The sequence below is a fragment of the Protomyctophum parallelum genome (assembly GCF_964188405.1).
Source record: "Protomyctophum parallelum genome assembly, chromosome: 5".
Lineage (NCBI taxonomy): Eukaryota > Metazoa > Chordata > Actinopteri > Myctophiformes > Myctophidae > Protomyctophum > Protomyctophum parallelum.
Window position 1 is genome coordinate 14,902,984 of NC_139702.1, and position 23,213 is coordinate 14,926,196.

Here is a 23,213-nt window from a genome sequence, read left to right on the forward strand (position 1 = left end):
CACTTCGACACATATATAGGCTTCTGTAACAAGCAAGCCTTATACTCTGACCTCTGACCATTATACTCTGACCTGCAGTCACCTTTGAATGGTTTTTCTTCCCTCGCTTCTACCTCAATACAGTAATAACATCAGCTTATGGTAAGAAAATGGTTAATTGCACTTTAATCTTTCAAAGTCAAGTTTCTCTAACATTCCCAAAAGCCACTACTGCTGATTAGTACATGCAGATAAAGGAATAGCACACAATACAAATTCTTACCCGAGGGAGCATCACTCCACACCTCACTAACTAGGAATGTCAACGATGGCCCACCAGACACTTCTGGTCTTTCAAGAAGCTCCTCTTGTTCCTCTTTAATATGTGGAGGTGGTGGTGGTTCCTCCTGGACCAGACTGGAGCTCCTCTCCTGCTGTTCAGGAGAAACATCCTCTTTACACACAGGGAGGAGTGGGAGGTCTAGACGGAGCAGGAGAGAGGAGGTAAAACATAATGTCACAGGAAAGGTAAGCGGTCAGTAATAGAAACCCTTCAAGTTTTGTTTTCTCTTCTAGAGATTAGATCAGATTAGCCATTATTGTCCGAGTGGGATATCAACTCACTTATGAATGCTCCAAACATATGTAATAGTGATATAACAGCAGTAATATGACGTTTATTTGGCCTTCATCAAGTGTGCTAGTTAGTTGTAGCCTACTTGATAAAGACCACGGTCGAAACGCCATATTACTGCTGCTGTGTCTATACCGATATTTGGAGCATTCTAAAGAGAGTTGCGAGCCCCGCTTTGTTCTACATTTTCTGTTTTTATATACTGTTGCATCCTATTATTGACTCACCTGCCAGTGAGGAGCCCCCACCAGGAGGACATACTGTTGTATCCTATATTGACTCACCTGCCAGTGAGCAGCCCCCACCGGGAGGACATACTGTTGTATCTATACTGACTCACCTGTCAGTGAGGAGCCCCCACCGGGAGGACATACTGTTGTATCTATACTGACTCACCTGCCAGTGAGGAGCCCCCACCGGGAGGACATACTGTTGTATCTATACTGACTCAACTGCCAGTGAGGAGCCCCCACCGCGAGGACATACTGTTGTATCTATACTGACTCACCTGTCAGTGAGGAGCCCCCACCGGGAGGACATACTGCTGTATCTATAATGACTCACCTGTCAGTGAGGAGCCCCCACCGGGAGGACATACTGTTGTATCCTATACTGACTCGCCTGTCAGTGAGGAGCCCCCACCGGGAGGACGTAGAGTCTTCGTCTTACTCCTCCCGCCCAACAATCCCTTGCTGACAGCCCCCCCCCCCCCCCCCAGCCCGTAGGAGTACATTACAGTGACATATCACCCTCCTCTCTGCCCGGCTTCAGTGCCCATTATATTTAACTGAAATAGCCCAGCTGCCAGGCTTTTTTCCATGTTGTTTACTTACCTTTAAAGTAGTCACAGAATATTGATAATGAGGCAGAGAGCCATTCGCTGTGCGATCGTGAACAAAATCTGCTTGTAAATCTGTTCATCTGTTCAGTAGTTAAAAGCCCATTGAAAATAGAGAATAGGTGGTTGCGGCAAAAGTGGAACGATACAGGAAGAGAAATAAGGGCGTTCCCAAAAACAATCATTACAGTCAGGGAATATTATCAGTATAATGTCAAATGTGGGAATACATTTCTTACCAAGAATCTTCTTCACAGTGTGTTTATAAAGGTGTACTGTCTACTAACATATCCCACATTGGTTTCTATTCAACCACCCTATAATAATAATAACCCTAGGGGGATCTTTGACAGCTGCTGAAAGTTGGCGTCAACAACCAATATAAAGAAAAATGTTCATTTAGGGCCGACGTCGAAATTAAAGAAAATCTTCAAAATTTCAGTTCAGTTTTCTGACATGTTTCTGTATTAGTGGTGCTCAATTTTTCAAAAATAGCAGACCTACAAGCTCGTAGTGCGCCACTCGGTGGCGTGCTGTGACGTGTCAAACCAGGGTGTTTTCATGATTTTAAATCCATTCCAAGCATTCGTTTTGCACGAAAAACACACTGTGATGAGGTCAGCACATGATGTGGGCATATTTATATATTTATATATATATCTGAACTCATTCCAAGCATTCGTTTTGCACAAAAAATACTCCTTGGGCTAAATTTGGCCATAGACACTTGCCCAAAATGTGCTGACCAGTGTTATTTGTCAGGAAGCAACGCTGCCAAAATATCTTCAGCTGTATAAATGTGTTTGATCCGATCTAGTGGAAAGGCTAGTTAGTTTAGACACTGGACTGTGCCATCTTGGTTGCGCGTGCACGTGTGTGCTGCATGAATCGCACACTTTCAGTCTCTTTAGACTCCAAATCCCGCTCAAAAAGGCGGCATTTCTGGTCAAAACAACACTTTTTGGCGGTCGTAGTAATGGCGCCGGCATGTACTTCTAATGCTCCAGGCAGAGAACCACAACCGGTCGAGACCAACGCACACACCATTAAGCTGACACAACATCCGGTCGCGAGTGTTTTTGGTCTTCAAAATAAGGGTTGACCGGGGTGATATCTTGGCATACAGTATTCATTCTTTAACCCATTCTGACCTGAGGTCAGATTCTAAAAATGTCTTCTATGTCAGTCGCTCTTCGAATTTTCAAAAATAGCAGACCTACAAGCTCGTAGCGCGCCACTCGGTGGCGCTATGAGCTTGTAGATCTGCTATTTTTGAAATATCGTGAAAATGTGGCACAGATCTTTGAATATATTAACTAAAAATATAATCTTTGCTTCTGGGGGGGTCCCTGGAACAACATATTTTCAAATGGGGGTCAGCGGCCAAATGCATATAATTCTACGGGTCTTTGACATGAAATAGTTTGAGAACCACTGACATAGAAACTACCAACTCAGCCGGGGCGCCCGATGGAGGGGAAAGGAACTGGTTGGAATAACGTGTTCCTTCCACGCGCTACGTCCAACCAGGGAAACTCCCTCCTGTCAGGTGTAAAGGAGCAACTTGGACACTCAGGCATGAAGGAAGCATGAGTTCAAGTCCGTTTCTCTCCCCTTGTCCCCCATGTATGGGGACTAGGTTGGCGGAGGGTGTGTAGAGCCCAGGATATCACATTAGATGATTGACACAGGGGTGAAAAATGGGCTACAAAATTGTGGGATAAAAATAATTATAAAAAAGAAACTACCAACTCGGCTGTAGGGTGCAGCAGTGCCGTGGAGGCCATTTCGTGGTTCCCCTCAAATTCACTCATTATGTTTTCCACCCATATATATAGAGATTTCCAAAAAAATATCTGTATAAATTATTTTAAGCGTAGAATCAAGCCATCCTTCTCCCGGCGAAACAACATGACCATAACACATTTGATTCTGTGAAGAACAAAATATTTATTAAATATAATCATAAAATTAACCCCATATGGGCGAGCTGAGTGAGCTGTGACTGACTGATTTTTTTATTTTTTTAAAGAAGCTCTTGAATATGACCAAATACATGATAATGTTCACTGTGATTATGGTAAGCTTACAGTCACACACACTTTTACGAGCAAACTTTTACGAGCAAAAAAAGAAAAACAATCGAAATTGTGAAGAGTCCTTTTTACATAAATCAATATGATAACCAAACATATAGATAATGATCAAAGTGCACTTGAACGATATGATTACATGAAATTGTTACTCGCATGCTATCTTTGTGGCAGTCAGGAGCAATGCTTAGGCCAGGGGTCCTCAACTAGAAATGATGAAGGTCCACAATCTTTTTTTTAATAAGACCGAGGTCCGGTCCCATGCGCGGCGTCCTTCGGAGAGTGGGGCTCTATGCCCGTTTAGTATGGTCAAGCCAAGCTTATACAAATCAGATCCCCTTCCACCCAACCAATAATGGGGTGCAGAGTGCAGGCCCGGAGTGGAACTCCAAATCAGGCCGGGAGTTATACGCCCTGGCAGGCCACACTGCGCGCGCGCATAGCGCGCGCCAGAATTTTGGAGGCCCTTGGGGGACATTTTGGGGGCCTTTGCAGCAATTTCACATGAGAAATGTACCATCTGATGTTATTTATATTATTACCTTAAAAACCTTTTTTTGGGTGGTCCGCCAGTTGAGTACCCCTGGCTTAGGCAGTGAGCTTCAGACAGTGATGGCCCGCAACTGATAGGATTGAGAACGAAAGAATACAAGTAAAAAAAAAAAAAAAAAACTTCTACCCGTCCGACCGGGGCAAGTAAAAGACGGGTTTTACTAGCCCGCAGTCTTTTTTTTACGTGCCCCGGGCAACCGGGCAGCGGCTGAAGTCGAGCCTTGCCCCGCATGAGTCTTCATGTGCGACTTTAGGTTACCATTTCGACTGAAGCTCTGCTGACAAACTGTGCAAGTGAAAGGTTTTTCTCCCGTGTGAGTCCTCATGTGTTTCTTTACATTCGTACTATCGTTAAAGCTTTTGTCGCATAGTGCACAAGGAAAGGGTTTTTCCCCCGTATGAATCCTCATGTGTGTCTTCAGGTCATAATTTCGACTAAATCTTTGATCACAAATTGTACAATTGAAGGGTTTTTCCCCAGTATGAGTCCTGGTGTGTGTCTTCAGATGATCGTTTCGACTGAATCTTTGCTTACAGATGGCGCAAATAAAGCGTTTTTCCCCTGTGTGCGTCCTCATGTGCGTCTTCAGGTTAACATGTTGATTGAAGCTTTTGTCACAAATTGCACAACTAAAGGGTTTTTCCCCTGTGTGAGTCCTCGCGTGTCGTTTCAGATCGCCCATCTGACCAAAGCCTTTGCCACACACCGTACAAATAAAGCTTTTCTTCCCCGTGTGTGGAGTTTCTTTTGACGTTTCCTGACACTCACCAATGTCTGCGGCTTGGACTTCGACTTCGATGGACGAGAAGCACTGGCCATGGCCGGTCGGCTGCGATGTTCCACCGTCCGCTGCATCGGGTTCGGTTTCCGCGTGTTCCGTTGAGGTGCCAATGTCAACGACCTGGACTTCAACTCCGATGGCAGTTTCAGAACAGTGTGCGGAGAGGAGCTGGCCATCGCCGGTCGGCTGCGACGTTCCGCAGTCCTCATCGACAACAAAAGCTTGCGTTTCCCCGTGTTCACCTGAGGTGCTGACCAGAGGCTCCGTCTCACCGATGTATTCACTGTTTACAATGTTCACCAACAGTATCGTCAGCGTTGTCATTTCAGCCTCCTCTGATCTTTCAAGTAGCTCCTCTTGTTCCTCATTCATCTGTGGAGGTCCTGGTTCCCCCTGGACCAGACGGGAGGTCCTGGTTCCCCCTGGACCAGGCTGCAGGTCCTGGTTCTCCCTGGACCAGGCTGGAGGTCCTGGTTCCCCCTGGACCAGGCTGGAGGTCCTGGTTCTCCCTGGACCAGACGGGAGGTCCTGGTTCTCCCTGGACCAGGCTGGAGGTCCTGGTTCTCCCTGGACCAGGCTGGAGGTCCTCTTCTCCTGCTGTTGTTCAGGAGAAACCTTCTCTGTACTTCTTCTGTAGGTGCAGGAAATCTAGGTAAAAGGATAAGATGAGAGGTAATTACTAAATGTTTTCTTGTGAGAGGCAGTGAGTGTGCGACGCTGTGAGAGGCAGTGAGTGTGTGACGCTGTGAGAGGCAGTGAGTGTGTGACGCTGTGAGAGGCAGTGAGTGTGTGACGCTGTGAGAGGCAGTGAGTGTGTGACGCTGAGAGGCAGTGAGTGTGTGACGCTGAGAGGCAGTGAGTGTGTGACGCTTAGAGAGGCAGTGAGTGTGCGACGCTGTCAGAGACAAAGTTAAAAGTGTGAGAACTGAGTAAAAGGTGCGAGAGGGAGAGAGGGAGGGGACCTCTCCCACCTTTCCCCTCCCCCACCAGACAGTGGACTGGTGGTTAGACTGGTTAAACTCTGGAACTGTTTGCATATTAATATATTAAGTCTGCCCGCTCCTTAGAGACTATAGACTCTGGAACTGTTTGCCCCTACATATTAAGTCTGGTATGGAACTGTCTGCCCCTACATATTAAGTATGGAACTGTCTGCACCTACATATTAAGTATGGAACTGTCTGCCCCTACATATTAAGTATGGAACTGTCTGCCCCTACATATTAAATCTGGAACTGTCTGCCCCTACATATTAAGTCTGGAACTGTCTGCACCTACATATTAAGTATGGAACTGTCTGCCCCTACATATTAAGTATGGAACTGTCTGCCCCTACATATTAAGTCTGGAACTGTCTGCCCCTACATATTAAATCTGGAACTGTCTGCCCCTACATATTAAGTCTGCCTGCTCCTTAGAGGCCCCAAACTCTGGAACTGTTTGCCCCTACATATTAACTCTGGAACTGTTTGCCCCTACATATTAACTCTGGAACTGTTTGCCCCTACATATTAAGTCTGGAACTGTTTGCCCCTACACATTAAGTCTGCCCACTCCTTAGAGACTATAGACTCTGGAACTGTTTGCCCCTACATATTAAGTCTGGAACTGTTTGCCCCTACATATGAAGTCTGGAACTGTCTGCCCCTACACATTAAGTCTGCCCGCTCCTTAGAGGCTTTTAAGTCTTTGCTTAAAACACATCTCTTCTCCCTGGCTTTCAATGTTGTTTGACCTAATTAACCTGTCTAAATACTTGTGTTGCTTCAAAGTTGTTTTTACTGCTATTTGTGTTGATTGTATGATTTTTATGATCGTGTTACAGCACTTTGTTTGACCTTCTGGTCTTTGTAAATGTTACGAAGTAACGAGGTGTCGCTCTGACATCACAACCATGGCGTCAGAGATGACATCAACGATATTATAAATATAAGGCCTCAGCAGTTTACCGGTAGAATTAAGCTTGGATCTTTAGTTGGGACTACTAACCTTTGACTATTGAACCCACCTGCCTCAAGAGCTCGCATTTCTATCCCTTACTACTAACTAACTAAGGTGCGACCTCTCGGCTGTAATTCTCAGCTCTATAAATAAAGTTTGATTTGATTTGATTTTAAAAACAAACATTAAACCTGTATATAGGAGGGGCTGGCTGGCTCCCCTCTAAAACTGGTCAAACAAACATTGGCCAAATTGTCATAATATAAGAAAGAGGCAAACACTGTGAAAATAGCTGATCTACAAGCTGAGAGCTCACAGTGCGAGAAGTTGTGAGATCGGTGAATTGAGTATGAAGGACCCCGATGGAAACAAGCCATAGTGCTTTCATTGATAGTAGTAGAGTTTATTTATTTTGGTCATTATAACAAATCAATACAGTGCCTGCTTTTTTTTTTTCTTTTGCAAAAGAAACAGACCAAAAAGGTGTAGGCTGAAGCCTAAGCTTATAGTGCCTACCCTTCTAACAGATAAATGGCTTTCATAGGTAAAATACAACAAAGCAAACAGAAAGGGGAAAAAAATACAAGAAAACAAACATAACATAAAACAAAAACAAAGACAGACAGGACAATACAGTTAACAGGAACAAGACAAAAAACAACAAAAACAACAAAACAAAAAAAGAAAACAAAACAAGAAAACAAAACATCATATCAATGTTCTATAATGTATCTACTATTTTTGATCTATAATTTTTATTTTTTATTTTATTGTACTACAGTTTTTTGTTCGTCATCCAATCCAATCCACTTGACCCCTCTGACCGATATGCACCTGTCTTTGATGTTTATTCTAGCATTTGTTTGTTTGAATATGGAAGTGCCTCTTAGGTTGTAGCGGCTCTCTCTAGGCCAGAACAGCTCTTGGATACAGCTCGGGAGCAGGTAGATTGTGTGCCTTATACATTGTTATTGTGGTGTTTAGATCTACTATATATTGGAGATTTAGGGTGTTTAATTGAATGAATAACAGGTTGGTTGGTGCGTAATAATCAGATTGGGTGACAATTCTTATGGCTTTTTTAAAAAGTAGGAATATTGGCTGTATAGTTGTTTTGTACTTTTGTAGTTGTTTCCCCATACCTCCACACAGTAATTGATGTATGGGAGTACGAGGGAGCAATACAGCATATAAATAGTGAGTTCTGGTTTAGAATATTATAGAATAGAATGATTGATTGAAGTATTAACAATTTGCAGAATCACAGTACATTTCAAGCACAACTCAATACAAAAACTGTTCACTGTGAGTGGACGACACCATAAAGCATTACACTTGTTTACAAGAGGGTCCACCTTGTTCAATTCATCAAAACATTTAGAGACGTATAAATAGACTGACACACAAAAAAAAGAGAACAGGAATTCATCATAGTCTCCAGTTCAAATATGATTATTTTGGGGGGTCCCAAATTCAATTATGATTATATTATGGGAGGTCTCCACGTCAAATATGATTATGTGGGGTCTCCAGTTCAAATGTGATTATTTTCGGAGGTCGACCTCCCAAAATAATCATATTTGAACTGGGGATCCCCAGATCAAATTGGATTATTATGGGGGGGGGGGGGGGGGTCCACATTTCAATTATGATTATATTTGAGGTGTCATGGCCTGAATAGTTTGAGAAGCACTGCTTTAAATGATAAATAAATAAATGGATGAAGCTGAGAAGCAGCAGAGCACCACCGACCTGCCGCTGGGTTTGTGGCCGCGTCGGAGGCCACAGCTCCCGGCTTCACAACACCACCGTCCTCCCTGTGGCCAGTTAGGCGCCGACAGGCTAACCGTAGCGTCTCAACCTCCTTACGGATATGGTCGGAGTCTTTGCTAATTAAACTGATTTAAATGACTGTGTTTCTTCTGTTGTTGCCGCGAGCCGAAGCTTCTCTCTCTCATCATATTTCGTCTGTTGTTTTCCCCGTAAAGAGGTTCGTTCTTTGTTTACACCAAGCAGTCGTAAATGCGGAGGTATGGTGTCGTAAAATGTCGCACCATGCGCGCGCGCGCGCGTGCATTGATTGGTTGATTGAACATACAAATATATATATATATTTCTTATTATTTTTTTTATATATTTTCCACCTCGGAGGACAGTATACTATGCAAAAATAACATTGTCTGTCTGTCTGTCTGTCTGTCTGTCTGTCTGTCTGTCTGTCTGTCTGTCTGTCTGTCTGTCTCAGCTGCCTGCCTGAACTATAACTGCCTGCCAAATTGTGTTGATTGATTGATTGATTGATTTATTGATTGATTCTATTTGATTGATTGAACTGAACATCAGATTTTTTAGTTTTTAGTTTTAAGTGGGCCAGTTTTGAATTGCAGCCGTCCACCGTAGTTGCCCTTTGAGAGCGGTTTTGAAGGAGTCAAGGGATGCACATGTCTTAATGGTTGTTGGTAGGGCGTTCCACATTTCAGTGGCATAGGAACGAAATATACATATATACGGTCTACATATATTTTTTAATTTTTATTATTTTAAGTTAACGGACAAAAGGGTAGACGTAATAAGCCTCTTCAGTCTATAGGCCTACCTTTTTCTTTTTCCAGAATAAAACTGATGAACTAAGAATGTTTTGTATGGGGGGAAAAAACAAAATAAACTAAACTAAACTAAACTAAATTAATTTCATCCCTTGTTTGAGGAGAATCTGGTTTGCACATGGTTGTTGAACTAAGCAAAGCAAAGCAAAGTTACTGTATTTACCTGCAGGGTAACTGGACTAAACTCAAGAACTTAGATGTTGTGAGTTGTGACTGTGGACTTGACAGAAGTATTTTTGACAGAAGCATGGGTATCTTGGTGGTGTAGCAATGAATCGTAGGCTATAGACCAGGCCCATTGAAGTCTGCTCTGATGAATCCTTTAATTGAATATTATTCAAGTTTAATATAGGCCTATAATAATATCAAATGGATGTTAATCATTAACTATAATACATAGTGCATGGTACCCCGAGTCCAAGTAGCCTATAGAATAGTAAGTACTGTATTTGTACTCTGCTTTACTCATAATAGTACGTCACAATAAAGCATACATTTTGTACTTCTGGTTGTGTTTTGTCTCCTATGGCCTATCTGTCTCCCCAGCTCGATTCACTGTTATACCACAAGAGGGCGGTCTTTACCTTTGCAACGTAGACAGAAACAAGTAGTCTAGTAGCTGAGCTAGGAAGAAATGTGCTGAAAATGATGAGCCATGCTAAAAAAAAGTTGTCATAAATGTTCCTCCTACCTCAAAACCCACCTTTTTGGTATATGGCTCTGTCGAATGTGTGTAAAGGCAAATATGAATTAACAAAAATTACATAAATCGACATGGAAGTCTGAAATGTGTCATGGAGTATGCTGACATAGGGGTAAGTAGCAGAATAGGATGTTGGGGCTTGCTACCATATATTTTTAAGTAGCCTATGGTCTACTCTACACCATCCCCAGAAACACAAAAAAAAATATTGTTATATAAGGTGTCTGAACCTATCTTTTGAGGGTCAAGGATCTCACTGAAACTATTCTTAAAGTGACTACATGTAAACTGCCTCCCCCTGGCCAGCCGGGGCGCCTGATGGAGGGGAAAGGAACTGGTTGGAATAACGTGTTCCTTCCACGCGCTACGTCCAACCAGGGAAAGTCCCCCCTGTCAGGTGTAAAGGAGCAACTTGGACACTCAGGCATGAAGGAAGCATGAGTTCAAGTCCGTTGCTCTCCCCAGGTTGGCGGAGGGTGTGTAGAGCCCAGGATCACATTAGATGATTGACACAGGGGTGAAACATGGGTTACAAAATCGTGGGATAAAAAAAAAGTGACTACATGTGCCCATGCCCCATGGTATGCTGGTGTGCAAATCAGTGCCGCCAAAATCACATTTTTTTTATGAAGTAAGAGATACCAATATTGCATATAACAAATAAGGTATCTAGACAGATGCTGGGGTTTAAGGAAGCTTTATACTAAGCATAATATAGCACATACAAAAACATCCTCAGTAATGAACAATACTCATCAGTATACACATTAAACATTAGAGAATGGCCTGCACTATGCAGAACAAAATACACACAGCCACACAATCCATTACAGTATTCCGCCCTGTACTGTACACACTCACAGGCAAATATGTAAGCAACATGCACAAACAGTGACCACTGACCACCCATATACACTGGCCTGTACCATGCAGAACAAAATGCACAGTCACGTGAATCAGTCATCATGTTCATAGAACTCGTCAGAGTCTTCTCCGTCTTCTTGTCCATGCTTTCCATGAGTGACAATAGGAGATCAACCAGTGAGGTTGGTATAGGACTGGACCGCAGGAACCGCACTGGATTCAAAACCCCTTTTGATTTTCAACCTTCCCTGCCCTTCATCATAGGGGTTAGATTTTTCCACAATAGCTTCATCAGCTTGCTTGTAATAATAAGGCAACACGGTGGTTCTCTCCAGAGCAGAGTAGCATGAAGGAAGGCGAGCCAGGACAACTTTAGATTTAGAAGTGAGTTTGCCATCTTCCACCCACCGCTCTTCCACTCAGACTCACAATTTAAATAGCTCTATATTCTGAGCCTTGGCATGTGGCCCATAATGGCAGGAGCCTATATCTCCTCTTGAAGTACAAGTACACTCCCTGGACATGACTAGTATGTCACAGGGACCCTAATCCAACCCTTTGGTATTACCCGGCTGGGATCGAACCCCGCGGCCTTCCAGTCTCAGGGCGGACACTATAACTTCAAGGCCACTGAGCTGTTGATGTTATCCAGGGCAGGGGAGGCTGAAAAACAGCATAACATCTACAGTATATACCTTAAAGGGATAGTTCAGATTTTTTTAACTTAAGTTGTATGAAATACTTGCCATTAATATAGTGGTTGCAACTGTATTAATTGATTGCCCGAGTCCCATGGTGGGAGTTCTGCTCTGGTTTTGGTCAACATTAAGTAGTTCTGGTCATTTTGTGGGGGCCACTGACTAGGGCCACGCAGTAAAAGTAAATCAATCCACAAAACGAACGTAATTTGTATTGTTGACCTATTTCTAAAATATTAGCGCGACTTTCGTTCAACTTTGACCCCTCTATCACATGGAACTATTCTTTGGGCGTAGTGATATGGACACAAAAAACATAGTTCTGTGTGATAGAGGGGTAAAAAAAGAAAGAAAGTTGCACTAATATTTTAGAAATAGGTCAACAATATAAATGACGTTAGTTTTGTGGATTAATTTACTTTTACTCCGTGGCCCTCAGTGCCCCCCACAAAATGACCGGAACTACTTAATATTTCACCAAAACCAGAGCAGAACTCCCACCACGGGACTCGGGCAATCAATTAATACAGTTGCAACCACTATATTAATGGCCAGTATTTCATACAACTTAAGTTAAAAAAATCTGAACTATGAAAAAAAAGTCTGCACACCAATTTCTGCTCCCAGACATATTATCTTTTACTTCAATGTGGTAACGCTTCGGCCCGAAACGTTAACACATTGTAAAAACTAAAGTAAGTAAAAGTTAAAAGTTAAAGATATGTCTGGAAGCAGCATTTCATTTGTGTACTCATCTCATCAGTTGTGAAAACAGACACTTGGAAAAGAGTATAGGCTATTTATTGACTGATTGAATACTTTATTAACAGGCTTAATTGGGCCAAGCCCCTATAGGCTTGTTTCCATTGTGGTCCTCTGTATAATATCGGAATCGTTCAGAATCCGTATCGGCAGATATGACTCTGCAAATAATCGGTCTTAATTTCATAATCGCGCACTTAAATTCATGATGATACCCCTTACGGGTGTGCAACTCTGAGAGTGTACAAAATGGAACCAAATGGTGGTCCTTGAAATTAAAGTTACTAGGTCTACTCAATATGGAACAGATCCTTAATTAGAATAGTTAGAGCAACTGGTCTGTCTGCTGTATGGACAGACAGAGACGCGAGTCTTCAGTGGACGTCACCCATGCCAAGTTGCTGAGGAAAAGGGTTTATTTATTACAAGTTAATTATTAAAAACAAACACACTTAAAAACCTCTATTCTTAGTTGCCCGGCGGCATATCAGAGGGCTCTATACTTGGTCTGAACCTTTTTGTCCCATATGTTCTTCAACCAAATCTCTTTGCCGATAACAGTTCATCTACAAACTCACAATGCTATTATCGTCAGATAGGGAGTCTTGTGGTTAAAAACTAATATATGAACTAAAACTAAAAAATAAACTTTAGTGAGTTTAAAAACAAAACATAAACAAGTTATACTTGGGCGTTCATCACTCCCTTCATCTCATCAAAAGCACCCATTGAGTCCTGACGTCACTCGCTCATCCCTTCGTTTCCCCTGGTTCTAAAGTCCTGACGTCACTTGCTCATCCCTTCGATTCCCCCCCTGGTTCACGGAGGTGATTTCTCTATGGAGAATAACATGGGGGTGATCTCAAAATCATTTCATATAAGCATTGTGGTCCAAAAATAAACAAGCTGTCATTATTGTCAGGGAGGTGTCTCAGTATCGTTTGAGACCGTCCGTCACTCATATATGATACTATTATAGTATCATATATTATAGTATCATATTTCTAGCGAAAATGTAACTCATTCAGTAGCAGTAACATTAGCGTTTTCTCTCAGTCAGTTGATTCTTCATATCCAGTGAAGCGGCCTGGATGACATGTTTATTTTTCAAACACAGTTCTTATATGAGGCGATCTAAGATCCCCCCCCATGGGGATTACAATGCAAATAAAAGTACAATAACCCGTGGATTTATAGCGCCCTCTACCGATATTAACGTCAGACATCAGTGCTCTATTGTCTGGAATCTCTCAGTATATACTGTATATGCACAGGATACACTGTATCCTTTAGTACTGTACATACCGTACGTTAGTATAGTAGTACTGTGCAAACCTATAGTACTTTGTATGTGCCCGATCCATGGGACCACATCGCCCCAGTCCTAACAAACCTGCAAATGGAATAGTCAACAGAAAACATGTGGCAGCTTTGCTGGTTTTCCTGGTCCACCAACACTAGACTTCCTCCACCGATTTAACACTGATCCTCATTACGGCTGGTTTTTATCTACCTACCAGGACCTCTAGTACTGCTGGTTTTATGTTGTACTGATCAATACTAGAGGTCCCGGTAGGTAGATTAGAGTCTAATCGACCATCAATACTAGAGGTCCTGGTAGTTAGATAAAACAGTACTAGAGGTCCTGGTAGGTAGATAAAACCATCAATACTAGAGGTCCCGGTAGATAGATAAAACCATCAATACTAGAGGTCCTGGTAGTTAGATAAAACAGTAGGAGGTCCTGGTAGGTAGATAAAACCATCAGTACTAGATGTCCTGGTAGTTAGATACAACAGTACTAGAGGTCCTGGTAGGTAGATAAAACCATCAGCACTATATGTCCTGGTAGTTAGATAAAACAGTAGGAGGTCCTGGTAGGAGATAAAAACCATCAGTACTAGATGTCCTGGTAGTTAGATAAAACAGTAGGAGGTCCTGGTAGGAGATAAAAACCATCAGCACTAGATGTCCTGGTAGTTAGATACATCAGTACTAGAGGTCCTGGTAGGTAGATAAAACGATCAGTACTAGATGTCCTGGTAGTTAGATAAAACAGTACTAGAGGTCCTGGTAGGAGATAAAAACCATCAGTACTAGAGGTAATGGTAGGTAGATAAAACCATCAGCACTAGATGTCCTGGTAGTTAGATAAAACAGTAGGAGGTCCTGGTAGGTAGATAAAACCATCAGCACTAGAGGTCCTGGCAGGTAGATAAGGCCATCGGTACTAGAGGTCCTGGTCGGATAGAAAGGGGCCCTTGATGACCGGGGGTTTAGGAAACAGGAAGAAGGGTCCCGCTGGCCCCGCCCCTCACATCAGAATGATGTCACAGGTTGGCGTCCACGCAGCGGCCAATGGGAGCGTCCGGACAGCGGCAGGTGAATCCTCCGGGTCGAGGCAGACACAGGTGAGAGCATCCTCCGTTGTCGGCGCAGTAGTTGTATCCTGATGAGAACGACAATTAGAACAATGATATGTAGGCATGTAGCAGATCTGCTCTTAATCCAGAGCGATTTACAGTGGTCAAGGGGTGTGGCCTCACCTTGATGACACGTTGTGGGCGTGGCGGTGATGCCGTACACTCTGGAACGCTTCTGAGGCAGGAACTCGTCTGTCTCTCTGCCTGTCTGTCTGTCCAGTGCTACCACCGCCTCTCTGAAAGAACAACACGACACCCAGTCCTAGTATATAGACAATTTACAATTTACAATTTAGGCATTTAGCAGACGCTCTTAATCCAGAGCGATTTACATTAAGCAAGAACAAAAAAGCATGGGAATACATCACATAAAAAGCATTTATCATGAAACATGCGTAAGCTAAGAAAGTAACAGTGGAATATCTATATAATGAAACTATACATATATACTACTATGCTATACATATGTACTATAACGTGCTATGACTACATACAATGCAATTATAGTGATGTCTACATAACATGCTATAAATCTGTATCAAATGCTATCTAAAGGCTCATACATAGTCTGGATTTTCGGTGGTTAGGTGACTAACTACAACATGACGTCACGAGCCGCGGTGAAGAGCAAACCACCGCCACCGCTCCAGCCCTTCTCTCTGTTATTACTCACCACCGCTCAACGTTATTTCAGCTCCGGTGGTCAGCTCACCACCGGAGCGGTGGTCACCTCACCACCGAAAATCCATATATATCCAATATGAATAGGCCTAAACTACTGACCCCCATGTAATGCCATTTATATCTGGGAAATTGTTCCAGGGGCCACAAGGAGGCGCTCCCCGGGCCGTAAATGGCCCGTGGGCCGCCTATTGGGGAACCCTGGTATATAGTATATAGACACCCAGTCTTGATGGTGGCGGGAACTTATTATGCCGATTTTGACCGAAATGACCGAATCTGGCCGTTGTCATTTCCGGTTAAACGGGTGTCAACATCCGCTGTCTTTCTGCACTGTGTTACACAATGATATGTCCCCGATGCTATATGCGATCATCGTTTGTTTTCATATCTAAGTCAAATTAAGCTCTAATCAATATCGCCCCGAATATCGCATTTTGAGCAGCTTAATGTCTTAATTCGATGTTAATGAGATGTTAATGAGATGTTAATTACCTCCTCCAGTCAGTGTAGTAAAGATATCGTCCGTAGGCGACTACAGAGAACGGGTACTGAACTCCCTCAGCGATCTGACGGCGCACCCTCCTGGCCGGGTCCACACACTCCACCTTATGAGTCCCTGCTCTCTCTCACACACACACACACACACACACACACACACACACACACACACACACACACACACACACGCTTGCATTCATATTTATTCAATAATTCATTCAACAAAATGAACACTGCGGACAATGGACCTGAGTTCTCTGAACTAGCCTACACTACCCACGATCCCACTGAGTGTTCTGAACTACATTACCCACTTTAATGAGTGTTTAATGAGTGTTTTGTCCTGAACTACATTTCCCATGGTGCCAGTGGTTAATGTTCTGAGTGTTTAATGAGTGCATAATGTTCTGTACTACATTTCCCATGGTGCCACTGGGTGTTTAATGTTCTGAACTACATTTCCCATGGTGCCACTGAGTGTTTAATGGTCTGAACTACATTTCCCATGGTGCCACTGAGTGTTTAATGTTCTGAACTACATTCACCATGGTGCCACTGAGTGTTTAATGTTCTGAACTACATTCCCCATGGTGCCACTGAGTGTTTAATGGTCTGAATTACATTTTCCATGGTGCCACTGAGTGTTTAATGTTCTGAACTACATTTCCCATGGTGCCACTGAGTGTTTAATGGTCTGAATTACATTTCCCATGGTGCCACTGAGTGTTTAATGGTCTGAACTACATTTCCCATGGTGCCACTGAGTGTTTAATGTTCTGAACTACATTTCCCATGGTGCCACTGAGTGTTTACTGTTCTGAACTACATTTCCCATGGTGCCACTGCGTGTTTAATGGTCTGAACTACATTTCCCATGGTGCCACTGAGTGTTCACCTGCGTCAGCCCAGCACAGCTGCTGGCTGTCGGGGTCGTAGGTCAGGCCGTTGGGCAGAGCCAGGTCATCCTTCACCAGGACGCTTCGGTCCGACCCGTCCATGCTGGACATCTCGATCTTTGGTCCGTCTCTGTTCCAGTCTGTCCAGTACAGCCGACTGGACACGTGCACGCACAGGCGCACACGCACACACACGCACGCGCATGCACGCACGCATGCACACGTGCACACACACACACGCACGCACACATGCACGCGCACACACACACACACACACACACACACACACACACACACACACACACACACACACACACACACATACACACACACACACACACACACACACACACACACACACACACACACACATGCACACAGTTTAGAAAAAAGCTGAATAAAATACAATTACGTTTCTGAACGTCTTCAGACATAATGTTAGATGTGTGTGTGTAGTGACCAGGGGGGCAGTCAGACAGATATTTCGTGAAGCCACTAAGGAAATCGGGACTTCCTGAAAGTTCATATAATGGCCTGTTGTGGCGCTGTCATTGGGCCCAAAAAAACCCATATCCCCATAGAGGTCCATGTATTTGGGCCCAACTTCACCTAGACTGTATTACCTTAATAAACATGGTCATGAATACTTTCTGCTTCCAGTCACTAGTTTAAAGTCTCATTTCTCATGTCATAATATTCTTTTTGGAAAATTATAGTTCTATTTATTAAAACAATGACCATAAAGTCGCATATGTTCTGAGGGGCGTGGCTACCGTTACAGTCTATGATCAGGATCCGATGGTAGTGACTGACCTGTAGGTGGGGTTGTGAGTGTAGTGGTGTGTGTGTGTGTAGTACTAGTGACTGACCTGTAGGTGGGGGTTGTGAGTGTAGTGTGTAGGGTAGTGTGTGTAGTACTAGTGACTGACCTGTAGGTGGGGGTTGTGAGTGTAGTGGTGTGTGTGTGTGTGTGTGTGTGTGTGTGTGTAGTACTAGTGACTGACCCGTAGGTGGGGTCGGTGACGATGGCTCTTGGGTTGACCAGGTCGGTGTTGAACAGGACGCGGCGCTGGCTGCCGTCCAGCCGCGACACCTCCACCGTGTCGCGCATGGAGTCGGTCCAGAAGAGGAGGCGGGCCAGGTGGTCGATGGCCACGCCCTCTGGACTCTCCAGGTCTGAGGAGGAGGAGTCAGGACGACACCGATGACCAAGGGTCATATGTGAACAGGTTTTGACTGAGAGCCTGCCATCGCGAAACATTCCAGCTTTCTTTCTTTAAAAGTTTAAGAGTTAATAGCACAGGCAGACTCTTCACATACTAGAGCATGTCTGAAATAAGTGTAAATATGAAATAAATGCCCCGACATGTAGCTAGGTGTAATGTTAGAGTCCACAGAAGTGAACCTTTCAAGCCTGTTTTCTCAACTCGCTGTTTCTCTGCAAGACATTACTCTATAAGCCATATCTCCAAAACTGGTGGGTCAAACTGAACAACCAATGTCAATTTGAAGCTATGATTCCCTGCTTTCATATGACGTGAAAAAAACGGAAATTCAAAAAAGATCCTCAGTCAAATTTGGTCACATATAGTTGACGAACACTAACCAAAGAGCAAAAACTAAAAATGTAAGAAATTAAAACTAGAATATAAATACATAAACGACAACTAACTGAAACTGTATTGTGCCACTGTTTTCAAAACTATAACTAAAACAAATTCCCTTAGTTTTTCTTTTTGTCAATTTATAAGTAAATTGTTACCCTCACTTTTCAGGCACTCATTTAGTACCACTTTGACATCACTTGGTGGACCAAGGTTTGTTGTTAGGCCATGGCAGTGGAAACCGGGCTATAAAGTGTGGTCCATATGGGGAGTCGGGGACCACCGTGGTTTGAGGGGGTTCCAAATGGCCCCTTATGGGTGTAAATTGAATCAAATGGACCCTTATACAGGCCCATTGGATTCCATTTTGTAGCCTGCACTCTCTGATTTATGAAGGTCCTTGAATTTAAAACATTTGAGAAGAGAACATGCAGAACTGGTTGGAATAACGTGTTCCTTCCACGCGCTACGTCCAACCAGGGAAACTCCCCCCTGTCAGGTGTAAAGGAGCAACTTGGACACTCAGGCATGAAGGAAGTCTGTTGCTCTCCCCTTGTCCCCCATATATGGGGACTAGGTTGGCGGAGGGTGTGTAGAGCCCAGGATTACATTAGATGATTGACACAGGGGTGAAAAATGGGTTACAAAATCGTGGGATAAAAAATATATTTAAAAAAAGAACATGCACTCTGCCACACTAAATGGAACAGAGCCTTCATTAGTGTCATTGTTTAAACCTATGAAGGAAGATTTATGTCCGGTTAAAGGGCCACTCCACCCCTTTTGCAACAAGATCTTATTTTAATGATGTTTGAGAGACAATAAACACTTTCCTGGGGGGTTTTTATGTGAGTAATATGTGATATTTCAATATTTCAAAGTGTCCTTGGGCTCCATGATGTCATGGACACTGCAGGCTCACTTCCTTCCTGGACTACAATTCCCATAATGCTTTGGTGCACTACTCCTCTTTGTGGATAGGGGGGAGGGCTGTCTTACTGAGACAACATGTAGTCCAGGAAGTAAGTGAGCCCAGTGTCCATGACATCATGGAGTCCATGGACACTTTGGAATAGTGAAATATCTAAAAACACATATTACCCACATAAAAACCCCAGGAAAGTGTCTCAAACATCATTAAAATAAGATTTGGATGTAAAAGGGGTGAAGTGGCCCTTTAAGGTTAGAGGTTAGAAAATGACTTCACACATGAACGGTGTGAGGAGGGCACAGCACAGTACCTGCCGTGACCACCGGGGCAGCGTCACCGCCGTTCAGACGGGCTCTGCTGATGGCTGGTCCAGTGATGTCAGTCCAGTAGACCATGTGATCAACGCAGTCATAGGCCACGGCTATCACCACCCTGTCCTGTTTAGAACATGTTTAGAACATGTTAAGAACATGTTAGATAGGTAAGATCATACAACAAAAAACATCATGTAGGTATGCCCATATGATGACCACAGTTTAAAAGTATGAAAAACATATTTTTCATTTCACTACGTCTTTAAAGTGTAACTCACAGGAACATGCAGCAGGGGCGTGGCCTGATCTTTCATCATGTGATTTCCGTCCAATGGCAGGTGTTCGATCTTCCCGCTCTGGGCGAATAGCAGGTGCGTTCCCGCGGCAACGGGGCTGACGTCAGGCCTAGGGGTGGGGCCTACAGGGGGAGGAGCCACTCCGTGGTCGATGCCTTTAAAAAAACCTCTTTTTAAAACAGCAGATCTATTGTGATTGATTGATTGATTGATTGATTGATTGATTGATTGATTGATTGATTGATACATAACTAGAAATGGACTCTGTCGAGGTTCCAACTTGCGCCTTGCACACAGAGTAGGCCATACAGTACATGGCCTACTTGTGCGCAAGCAGAGCGCGCAAGTAAGGCTATACTAACTAATGTCTTGAATCGCTACTATCGAATCGAATCGAATCGAATCGAATCGAATCGAATCGAATCGAATCGAATCGTACTTATCTTATTTTATTTTATTGAAAAGATTATACACATTTCATTTGATGTGTGTGAATTGAATTGAATTGAATTGAATTGAATTGAATTGAATTGAATTGAATTGAATTGAATTGAATTGAATTGAATTGAATTAGTACATATATAGTAGTACTATCAGTGTATTGACTCACACAGAGGTCTCAACAAGTGCAACAAACCATGTACAACCCAGATTCGGCACAAACAAGGGACTAAATTCTTTTCGCTCCTATGCCACCAAAATGTGGAACGCCCTACCAACAGTCATTAAGACATGTGAATCCCTTGACTCCTTCAAAACCGCTCTCAAAGGGCACCTACGGATGGCTGCAATTCGAAACTGGCCTCTGTAAAATCTGAATCCCCCCCCCCCCCCCCATTTTCCCTCACTGTATATTGTATCTTTTCCCTTTTTTGCTTCCCATATGATGAATTCCTGTTCTGTACTTTAGCTACATAGAAATGTCTATTTGTATGTCTCTAAATGTCTGTATGTCTTTAAATGTTTTGATGAATTGAACAATGTGGACCCTGTTGTAAACAAGTGTAATGCTTAATTGGGTCGTCCACTCACAGTTGACAGTCTTTGTATTGAGTTTGTGCTTAAAATGTACTGTAAATTCTACAAACTGTTAATACATATTTCAATCAATCAATCAATCATATATAGTAGTAATATCAGTGTATTGACTCACACAGAGGTCTCATATATAGTAGTACTATCAGTGTATTGACTCACACAGAGGTCTCATATATAGTAGTACTATCAGTGTATTGACTCACACAGAGGTCTCATATATAGTAGTACTATTAGTGTATTGACTCACACAGAGGTCTCATATATAGTAGTAATATCAGTGTATTAACTCACACAGAGGTCTTCCTCCGGTCTGCCTGGTCCCGGGGACCTCCCGTCCGTTGGCGTCAACACACCAGCACTGTCCCACGCCGTGGTGACACTGGGTGGGCGTGTACGCTCCGTGGCCGTCGCACTGGGGCACGTACTGTCCCACGGCCGGGCGGGGCCGGAAGAACGACAGGAACGTCCCTGAGGATTATTGCACAATCTAAACGTTTTTAAATGATTTTAAGTGCTATACCAAGAGTCTGCTTGCCTATAGGCCAGTGGTTCCCAAAGTGGGGTCCGGGGACCCCCAGGGGTCCTTGAGGGAGTTCCAGGGGGTCCCCAGCTAAATGATATAGTTTGGAACCAAATGGCCCCTTAAATGGGTCTGTAACTCTGAGAGTGTACAAATGGATTCCATTTATACAGTTACATTAACATTGATTTTACAATATAAATTGAGGGACCCAGAGATAGAAATGCCATTAAATGGGGGTCCGTAGACTAATGCATGTTAGACTGGGGGTCCTTGAAATTAAACGGGTTGAGAATCACTGCTAGAGCCGTAACAATCTTCTCTTATGGGGGTCCCTGGCATATCTTTTTCAAATGGGGGTCTTCGGGGCTAATTAGTGTCAATTTGGGGGTCCTTGACATGGAACATGTCAAGTAAACACTTCAACGTAGAGTACGTTGCTGTACACATACTGACACGATGGCGTCATGATGGCGTTGACCAATCAAGCGATAATGTGCATGTTACAACCATGACCTGAAAATGTCTTAAAAATAAAATAAAATAAAATCTTCCAGGGGCCACAAGGGGGCGCTCCGCGAGCCGCAAATGGCCCGCGGGCCGCCTATTGGGGAACCCTGCCATAGGCTTTTCAAAAAGTCACATCATGACAACAAAACAAAATTTTGGGGCTGAACACATAATTACAAAGAAGAAAAACAACAAAGAAAAGTGTTGTAACCTGCCGTTTTCTTCTTCTTTTTAATTATTATTTTGTTTGTAGTCATGATTTCTCAGAACTCGTGTTGGCTTTGTACGAGGCTTAAAAGGTCTTTAAATAAACACTTTTTGAAATGTCTACGAGGCAAATGAACGGGGAATCATTTCCTGGGCCCTGGTAGGGGGCGGGATTGCAACACTCTATAATAGAGTGCTTGCCTAATGGTTCCCAAAGTGGTGTCCGGGGACCCCCAGGGGTCATTGGGGAGTTCCAGGGGGTCCCCCTGCAGCTAAATGATAGTTTGGAACCAAAGGGACCCTTATGGGTCTGTAACACTGAGAGTGTACAAATGGGGTCCATTTGGTTCCATTTTGTACACTCTCAGATTTAAATTTACATTGATTTTACAATATAAATTGGGGTCCCAGAGATAGAAATGACATTGAATGGGGGTCCGTAGACTTACGCATGTCAAACTGGGGGTTCTTGAATCACTGATAGAGCCGTAAAAATCTTCTCTCTTTTCAAATGGGGGTCCACAGGGCTAATTAGTGTCAAATTGGGGGTCCTTGACATGGAAAAGTTTGGGAACCAGTGCTATGGGCAACCACAGTAAAACTACAAACTACCACCACAGTAAAACTACAAACTACCACCACAGTAAAACTACAAACTACCACCACAGTAAAACTACAAACTACCACCACAGTAAAACTTCAAACTACCACCACAGTAAAACTACAAACTACCACCACAGTAAAACTACAAACTACCACCACAGTAAAACTACAAACTACCACCACAGTAAAACTACAAACTACCACCACAGTGAAAATACAAACTACCACCACAGTGAA

At 43.3% G+C, this 23,213-nt stretch overlaps 1 protein-coding gene across 4 annotated transcripts in view; it reads right to left on the reverse strand.

The window, feature by feature from the left end:
- Positions 1–14,117: 14,117 nt before the first annotated feature.
- Positions 14,118–23,213, reverse strand: part of LOC310859279 (nidogen-1-like) — a 57,430-nt gene continuing 48,334 nt past the window's right edge. For all 4 annotated transcript variants that reach the window (XM_083765714.1, XM_083765713.1, XM_083765712.1 and 1 more), the window contains exons 17-24: positions 21,428–21,604; positions 20,081–20,253; positions 19,799–19,925; positions 17,958–18,129; positions 16,953–17,110; positions 16,052–16,175; positions 14,999–15,111; positions 14,118–14,901 (exon numbers count right to left, since the gene is read on the reverse strand). In XM_083765714.1, coding sequence (XP_083621840.1) covers positions 14,783–14,901; positions 14,999–15,111; positions 16,052–16,175; positions 16,953–17,110; positions 17,958–18,129; positions 19,799–19,925; positions 20,081–20,253; positions 21,428–21,604 — 1,163 coding nt within the window. In that variant the 3' untranslated portion in view covers positions 14,118–14,782. The remainder of the gene's footprint in view (positions 14,902–14,998; positions 15,112–16,051; positions 16,176–16,952; positions 17,111–17,957; positions 18,130–19,798; positions 19,926–20,080; positions 20,254–21,427; positions 21,605–23,213) is intronic.